Source organism: Lolium perenne, chromosome 7, assembly GCF_019359855.2.
Source record: "Lolium perenne isolate Kyuss_39 chromosome 7, Kyuss_2.0, whole genome shotgun sequence".
Classification (NCBI taxonomy): Eukaryota; Viridiplantae; Streptophyta; class Magnoliopsida; order Poales; family Poaceae; genus Lolium; species Lolium perenne.
Window position 1 is genome coordinate 33,051,003 of NC_067250.2, and position 8,477 is coordinate 33,059,479.

An 8,477-nucleotide genomic window follows, 5' to 3' on the forward strand; every position below is an offset into this window, starting at 1 on the left:
AATCCCTACCATCCCCTTCAGCCTACAGCGGGGGAATTACTCACACATGGATGGGCGAAACATGGCTGGTCGATGGAGAGGCGTCGGTGGTGATGACGGCGATGATCTCCTCCAATTCCCCGTCCCGGCGGAGTGCCAGAACGGAGTTTCTGGTCCCGAGACGGAGTTTCGCGATGTGGCGGCGTTCTGGAGGGTTTCTGGCGACTTCGACTTCTCTCCGTGCGTTTTTAGGTCGAAGGCGTTAAGTAGTCCAAAGGAGGGCGTCGGAGGCCGGCCGAGGGGGCCACACACTAGGGCCGCGCGCCCCCCTCCTGGGCCGCGCCGGCCTAGTGTGTGGGGCCCTCGGGCCTCCACCTTGCTTGCCCTTCTGGCTCCGTCAATCTTCTGGAAAAATAAGACCTTTCGCATAAATTCTGAGGATTTTCCTAAAAGTTGGATTTCTGCACAAAAACGAGACACCAGAACAGTTCTGCTGAAAACAGCGTTAGTCCGTGTTAGTTGTATTCAAAATACACAAATTAGAAGCAAAACAATAGCAAAAGTGTTCGGGAAAGTAGATACGTTTTGGACGTATCAGCATCTTGTTAATAGGTTAGTGCCGAAAATCATGTAAAAGTGTAACGAAATGTAAGCAAAACATATATGAATTGGTGTAAAACAAGCATGGAGCATCAAAAATTATAGATACGTTTGAGACTTATCAACGACCAACGTCGAAAGTCACATCATCGCCCACACGGCACAGGGTTGAACACCCTCAAAGTTGTTGGACTCTCGAAGCTACCGCTCCGACTTTCGGCTTCTCCGCCATGCCCTGCAGTGTCAAACTACCACCTTCCGAGATCGCCGCCGTAACATAGCGTCGCTTGCTCTCAAGTTGTAATGTCGCATGAACCATCAGCCCGCAGCCCAAGCTACACAGGGCAGCCGGCCGTAGACCACGACCATCACACCTACTTATTCGGGGCCGCCGCCCCGGCATAAAGTACGACCGTCCCCTCTAGGATACATTGATCGAGCCAACAATATTGTTGCTCAAGCAGCACAACACGGTCACCCAAGGCATGAGGAGACGTGGCCCTACCTCATAGGGCCACCACCCGCGATGATTCCCGAGGACGCCAAGTTAACCTACTCAATCAAGCGAAAACTCTGTGTTGATGAAATTTATGGGTTAATTATACCCATCGCTCCCCGTTGTCCCACCTCGCCCAAAGCGCAAGGTCAAGGAGGAGCTTTCCTCGCCTCTGAAGAAGGGACGACCGTGAGAGACCACGTCATTGTCTTCCGCGAGTGTGATAATCCTTGTCGCTGCGGCCTTGTGGAAGGTTGTAACTTCGCCGACCGAAAAAAAAGGAGCGCACGAAGGATTCGTCATTGAAGGAGGCACCGCTGATGGTGTCCATAGACGCTGCTTCACTCTGGCGACCACCCTGCTAACGGCACGGGTTACCTAAAGTCCCTCCTAGACTCCATGAACGACCACAACGCTGGGCGGTGCCGCTCTCTGCTGACACCCGCCGCTTCGGCGACCTCATGGTCGATCGGCGACAAAACAAGTCCTAGTGGTGTTGCTGCTAGAGAAGGCCACCGCGAGGATGGCCAGGACGATGATTACATTTAAATTGAATTTCGTTCAAACTATGTAAAATATCTTAAAATTTGAATAAACAATAATTGAATTTAAAGTTTTCCGTAAATTCATAAGGATGACGTGTCTTGGCAGAGGCATGCTCCAAGCGTGGCTACATGCATCGGCTCCTCCCGATTTGGCTGATCCGGCATTTTTACCAAACATCGTTTGGGGACGAGACGGAGACGATGTGATGCAATTGTAAATGTTTGAAAACTTCTGCCAGCCTTTTGTCTTCTCTGTGATTCTCTAGATGTCAAGTTTTCACGTGCTCAGTCATTTTGAACAAGGAATCCGGACGAAGACCGGGCCATTTAGCTAGTCCACCGGCCAGAATATTGAACAAGCAGACACACGTAACAGAGACTGTTACTAACAGTACACCCTTGAAAAACTGAGTCGTGGAACAAGTACAAGGACCCGGCGAAAGCTTCTCCGCAGTTTCGAAGGTATATGCGCGTGAAGATCGATCAGAGCTCACACGATCGAGAGAGCGCGACCAGGTATAGCCTCGAGAATTAGCTTGTGGAAGTGTGGGAGTGATGTTTTGATACATGGGAGCATATGCTCCCTTTATTTTAAAATACATGTTAGACACATTTTAAAATATCAAAAAAATTGAAACAAAAATTTCGCACGTACATCTTCATGTGCTACGCGCTCACAAAGTCGTTTCATGAAAAATCGACATGTCATGTGGCGTGTGTAAAAAAGACAAAATTCGGTGCTGAAACAAAGACTTCTCACAAGATAAATTTTCTCTTTTTCGCTTAGACTATAAAAAATATCATTTTTTCGTGAAACTTGACGAATATACATATAGTATGGAGATGTACATGTAAATTTTTTTGTCAAATTTTTTTAACACTTGAAAATATGTATTTGTGGTAGAGGGATCATATGCACCCGGGAGCCGAATTGAGTTTCTGCTTGTGGAAGGGGAAAACTCTTCATGAGGAAAATCGCCCTCTGACTCTCCTCCATCGCGCTTACTGAATTCTGTCAGGTTTTAATTTCAAGGCAAGTTACGTACCGTACTCCAGACGTTGAACCAGGCACACCGTGTAATATATATAGCTAATCAATCGATCAAGCTCACATGTGTGAAGGCCTGAGCTCGGGAAAATGAAAGAAATGGAGCGCACGTTGACCATTGCTTTGCTGCAGCTGCTCCCGTTTCTCGCGCTCTCCGGTGCGGCGTCTGAGGCGGTGAATGCCGGCATCGGAGCTCTGCAGCCGGTAGGGGGCGCCAGCACCGAGCGCGGCGTGAGCATTTCCGTGCCGCCGGAGGCGTACCACATGCTGGTTGAACAGACTGGGACTGCCTCACACGAAGACCCTACTGCAACGGCTGGTAAGCACAAGTAACCTTCAATTTTTTTTTTCTTTTGGCTACTATCTAGGTACTACCTCTCGACGCAATTAATTGACACGTCCGTCCGCAAATGACACGCGTGCACAGTCCTCCCTCCGCGTCGATTAAATCCGACCGGAGGGAGTATATCTTTTATCAAGAACAAGGCCACCAAAAGTTGGTTGTCATTTAATTAAGATTGAAAAAGAAGTTGTTCGCTTCCAAGATCATGGCACCATCTAGATATCGCTCTGACCATGACTATGATTCCCTTGTCTTATCAATAACATGGATCACTCCCCATGTCCCGAATTGAGTGTGGTATACTCTCTTTGTCTTCAAAAGAGCGTTGGATCCCGAACGCAGAAATGATCGCCAGCCCATGAATAACCGTTTGCATCTGAGGGCCCAACGCATTTTTCAGTTCTTTTTTCATTGCTAGAGATACATAGTTGGCAAGAAAAACATAGAACAATCTAAAATATAGGGAAATCTACTAGTCGTGGCCGGTGACGACGACCTCCATCATCTCCCATGGCCTGTGCGGCACCGGAGGCGCAGGAGGAGGAGAATAGCACCAGTCTTTGGCGCGTAAGCTCCACTGGGATGTACCGGCACTGCCGCGGTTTCTTGGCGCCACACGAGGAGCCGGCCTCGCTGTTGTGCTTTGTTTTTCGGAAGGGCCAACTTTTGCCCATGGTATAGGTCAGTAGAAGGGGTGGCGAGGACTAGAATGATGACACGTGGGCAAGGAAATGGCCGCCGCCAGTGCCCCTTAAAATGGTTGGCCAAAGCCTAGCAACGTTAATGCTGAAGCCAAAACGACGCCGCTAACGCAGGTGTGCGGACACCATTAACAAGGCGCAGAAAGCTGCTGACCGAAAGACGAAGCAATCACGATCACCGACGGGCCGGCCCAAGTACGAAGGGTGCAGACACGCTGCATTCGCGGCCCATATTTCAGCCGGGTTTGATTTTCAACCGTCAAAACTGGTTATTATGCGTCGAGCCGCTGAATTAGAACGTAGACCCCAGTTTTTAACCGCATCATTGCGTCTGGCCGCTGAAAATGTCCTTATCGCTGTTTTGAACCGTGTTGTGTTTACCCAAGAAGACCTAGAATTAGTATACTGTTTCCATGGCCTGAATTTCGCTATAAGCCTTGCCACGTCAGCAAAAAGAAGTGAAATGTGTCTCTCCTGCGACTGCGATAGCCGTCGAACTACCCTTCCGCTTTGTTGCGACTTCAGGCGACCACGCCACCCAACGGCCAAAATGCCCCAGATCCAGAACGGCGGCGAAGTCGCTGGCCGGAACGCCCGCGGCTCCTCCCCTCCCGTCCCGTCCCTTGCCCCCACCTCTCCCATCACACCGCGCCGCGGCCTGGTGCGAGTGGCGTTGTCGGCTATGGAGTCAGAAGCGGAAGCTGAGCGAGTCGCGCGTGGTGCAGGCCCCTCGCTGCCCCCAACCTAGGTGAGGTGAGGAATTCCGAAACAATCCCGACCCCGAATAGGCTCGAGGAGATTCGCTGTGCCATCTTGGCTTAATTCACCCAGCGATTTTTCAATCTCTAATCATGTGATGTGGCCATCGCCGAGTTGTCAAGAACATCCAATGTATCATTGTGGCAAATAAAGAACTCATAATTTCCATCTGTTCTGTGTATATAAAACATTCACTTTATAGTGTACTAGATTTTAAAAAATGAGTATAGAGGGAAATGTTTCCATTTGCTATGTGTAGTTCTCCTAAGGAATATAACTGCAACAGTACCGCATAAAAACATGTGGTCTCCCCTCTGTTGTGGATGCTGAATTGTGGTTACCTTAAAACATTCTCATGTGTTTGTCAATGTAGAGGAAATTTTATTGCTGTGCTACTAAATTTTTTTTCGTAATGTACGGAAACATTCTCATCAGTCATACATGATACTAAAAACTTTCTTAATGTAGAAATCAAGAGGAAGAATGCCAGAATATTAGCGAGAAAAAATTCAGGAGCTTTGACTAGACACTACGTGAAGAAACTGAAGATCGCTGTGCCAGGGCGTAATAGTTTTAAAGATTTTGTGAATGCAACTACTCAAAAGGTCACCGGCTACTGCATTGATGTCTTTAAGGCTGCTGTGAAGAAACTACCACATGATCTGGATTATGAATTCAACGTCTTTGACGGTTCCTATGACGAAATAGTGCACAATGTGTCTTCAGGGGTGGGTGAACCTTGCTCTCCTTGTACTTGCATGTAATTTTATCAGAATCACTTAGTGACATCATACTTGTTGGTTGTTATGACCAGATCTTCGATGCCGCAGTGGGTGACATAACTATAACTTATGAGCGAGCTGTATATGTGGACTTCACGATGCCATACTCCGAGTCTGGTGTGTCACTGCTTGTGCTCAGCGAGAATGACTCTAAATCAACAATTGAATGGGTATTCTTAAAGCCGCTAACGATGGAACTTTGGCTAGCAACTGTGGGTGGCTTCTTCTTCACTGCACTAGTTGTGTGGATGATTGAGCGGCCCAAAAATCTGGAGTACCAAGGATCAAGTTCGAGACAGTGCAGTGCTGCTCTGTACTTTTCTTTCTCGACCTTGACATTTTCTCATGGTTAGTACTAAGGGGCAAAAATTTGCTGACAATATTTGGTGCATTATAAGTTGTTACTCTAATTCTGACATACTCTAATTTCTTGATTGATACACTTTGTGCAGGCCAAATTATTAAAAGCCCTCTGTCGAAAATTGTTGTGGTTATATGGTGCTTTGTTGTGCTAGTTATAGTGCAGAGCTACACAGCTAGCTTATCCTCCATTCTGACTGCAAAGAGGCTCCGGCCCTCAGTGACTGATCTTGACCAGCTACTGTCAACTGGTGACTATATTGGATACCATTCTGGATCATTTGTATATTCTATCCTTACAAAACAAGGGTTTGATGGAAAAAGGTTAAGGCCCTATACAAAGAAAGAGGAATATGCAAATGCTTTGAGGAATGGGTCTAAGAATGGAGGTGTCTCGGTTATAGTTGATGAGATCCCCTACATAACATCTTTTCTCTCTGACCCTCAGTACTATAATGAATTCCAGATGGTTAACCGCATATACAAGACACCTGGATTTAGTTTTGTAAGCTTCTCACTCTAGTGATTTGCATCCTTACAAGAGGTAGTTGCATTCTGGATAAAACAATGTGGTCTAACTAGCATTGTGTATCTCTTCCAGGCGTTTCCCCGACATTCTCCATTGGTGCATAATCTTTCGGTAGCCATCTTGGACCTGACAAGTGGGGATGAGGGCTCACGAATTCAAGCGGAATGGTTTGGTAAAACGACGTCCTTGCCAGATTATGGCATCCCCAAGACAGATTCGGCACCTCTCACTTTGAGAAGTTTCTCTGGTCTCTTCATCATCACTGTATGTATCTCAGCACTCATGCTGTTGATAAGCATTGCCAGGTCAGTTCATGCCAAATACACAAAAGTGAGAGATTCTGATATGCAGAGTGCTGATGGGGATGGTGGAAGTGAAGGCCACGGAGGATCAGATCCGTTGCAGAACGACTTGGGCAATGGGTCTATGACTGATCAACCCCACCATGAAGCCAGAAATGTAGATCCCCAGGGTATCCATAGGAGTGGAGAAAGTGTTGCTGACGAAGAATCGAACGGCTCTGTGCCCGCGCACACCATCCAGATCGAGACAAGCACTGGCTGAGATGCCAACTCTATTCTGCATCGCACGCAATGAAGAAACATAACACTTTTGTCTTCTGCAGATAGTCACCAATCTACTAAGAAAATGAGTGTAAGAAGCTCATGAATTATGGCTTGTGATGTTGCAGTGATGCCGCAAAGCATAATTTAGCTAGGAATAGCAGTTTTAGTTAGTGGCTGATGCCCATATTTAGCGCCTGAATATCTTCTTGTTTGGTCTATTTGAAAAGTCTACTTAGCGAGTGACAAATAAGAACCGTACTAGCAGCCTGACATTCTAGTAATAACAGATTTATCCCTGTGGTGTGGGGCACAGTAACCACCCATTGTAACCCAAAGTCCATGTTACTCTGGATTATTTCTTTGGTTTTATTGTACATGCTGAAAGAAAGTTGATCTTCAAAAAGCTTGATGAGTATGTCCACAGTTTCAATTTTGCACAAAGCTTGATGAGTATTTCCACATGCCTTGAGTTGGTTGCCTACTAGTTGGAGTGTCATTCTTGTCCAAGGTTTGGATTTGCAGAAACTGACATCGTCCTCATAATACGGATTGCTACTAGTTTTACTCCTTGGGGAACAGGAACATCAATGGGCCAAGGACCTTGACGTGGCGTTAGCTTTGGCAGAGATTCTGGTATATACTGCTTCTTAACTTTTACTTCTTTAATGCTCTTCTGCCAGATGTTAGTCATTATAAATATCTCGGTTGCTTTCCAAACCAAGTCTTCACTGGAGGTGTGGATGGAATTCCATAGTTAAGGTATCTTTTATGCCCTTGATGTTACAGTATCAAAGGTATATTATTGTTTCCCAAGATTAAAGAAAAATCAGAACCTGCAGAATAGAGATAACATGAATTTGAGCACTTTCCACCATCGGACATGCAGATCTTCGCGATGCACATCGAAGGACGAGCTAGAAGTCTGGTGACCTTAGTGAGCTGGCTGGGCTCATGGATTGGCTCGTATGCCTTCAACTTCCTCCTGTTATGGAGCTCCTACGGTAAACATGTTTACAACACCGAAATGGACCTTGTGATCAAAGACATAGACATGACGATCTCTAGAACCATCCGATTGCATATTGTGCGCCCAGCGGTTCTGGTTTTGAAGCTTAGAGCATCTCCACCCGTCCTCCCCATACGGCGTCCGGCGCAGCCGTTATAGGGACCATATGGGGGGGGGGGGGGGGGGGGGGGGGTTGCCGGCGCAAAATTAGAATTGGGGACATGCTGGCGCCCAACCGTGCACCCCAAACGGTGCTCCCAATACAGTTTCATATATATTTTAAATTTAAACAACAAATAGTATTACAACTTAAACAAATGTTGGACATAATTCAACAAGTTTAACATAGCACACAGATAATTAAGGTTTATCAAACCACACAAATTTAAAAGTTTAAATCACAATGGCAAACAAATAAACAAACTAGTCGCCGCCTTTGAGAATACACAAATGCTCAACCAGATCATCTTGCAGTTGGTGATGAGTGTTGGAGTCTCGAACTTCTTGACGTCTGGCGAGAAAAGCAGCAAATGCGGGAGGCACATTGTGATCAACATCTGCAATAGGACCCATCCCTTCATATGGTTCAGTGTCAAACATTAGAAATTCCCTCTCGCTCTCGATGATCATGTTGTGCAGTATGACACAACATGTCATGACCTCCCACATCTACTCCTTGGACCATGTAAGAGCAGGGTATCGGACAATGGCAAAGCGAGCTTCAGCACACCAAATGCTCTCTCCACATCCTTTCTGGCAGCCT

At 46.6% G+C, this 8,477-nt stretch overlaps 1 protein-coding gene across 2 annotated transcripts; it reads left to right on the forward strand.

Annotated features, from left to right (window-relative positions):
- Nucleotides 1-2,722: 2,722 nt before the first annotated feature.
- On the forward strand, nt 2,723-7,096 carry LOC127317888 (glutamate receptor 2.8). Of its 2 annotated transcripts, XM_051348490.2 has the most exons (6): nt 2,724-2,987; nt 4,940-5,199; nt 5,286-5,601; nt 5,706-6,118; nt 6,215-6,406; nt 6,494-7,096. In XM_051348490.2, the coding sequence occupies exons 1-6, from the start codon at nt 2,759-2,761 to the stop codon at nt 6,704-6,706; spliced, it is 1,623 nt and encodes a 540-aa protein (XP_051204450.1). In that variant the 5' UTR covers nt 2,724-2,758; the 3' UTR covers nt 6,707-7,096. The 2 variants fall into 2 exon arrangements, with proteins under 2 accessions (XP_051204449.1, XP_051204450.1); XM_051348489.2 differs by having other exon boundaries at nt 2,723-2,987; nt 6,215-7,096.
- Nucleotides 7,097-8,477: the final 1,381 nt, after the last annotated feature.

Excerpts from the sequence above, each read along its gene's own strand:
- LOC127317888 (XM_051348489.2), top strand. The coding sequence starts at position 2,759 with ATGAAAGAAATGGAGCGCACGTTGACCATTGCTTTGCTGCAGCTGCTC. Across the intron at positions 5,200-5,285 it reads TGCACAATGTGTCTTCAGGG|ATCTTCGATGCCGCAGTGGG; the intron begins GTGGGTGAACCT and ends TGTTATGACCAG. Across the intron at positions 5,602-5,705 it reads GACCTTGACATTTTCTCATG|GCCAAATTATTAAAAGCCCT; the intron begins GTTAGTACTAAG and ends CACTTTGTGCAG.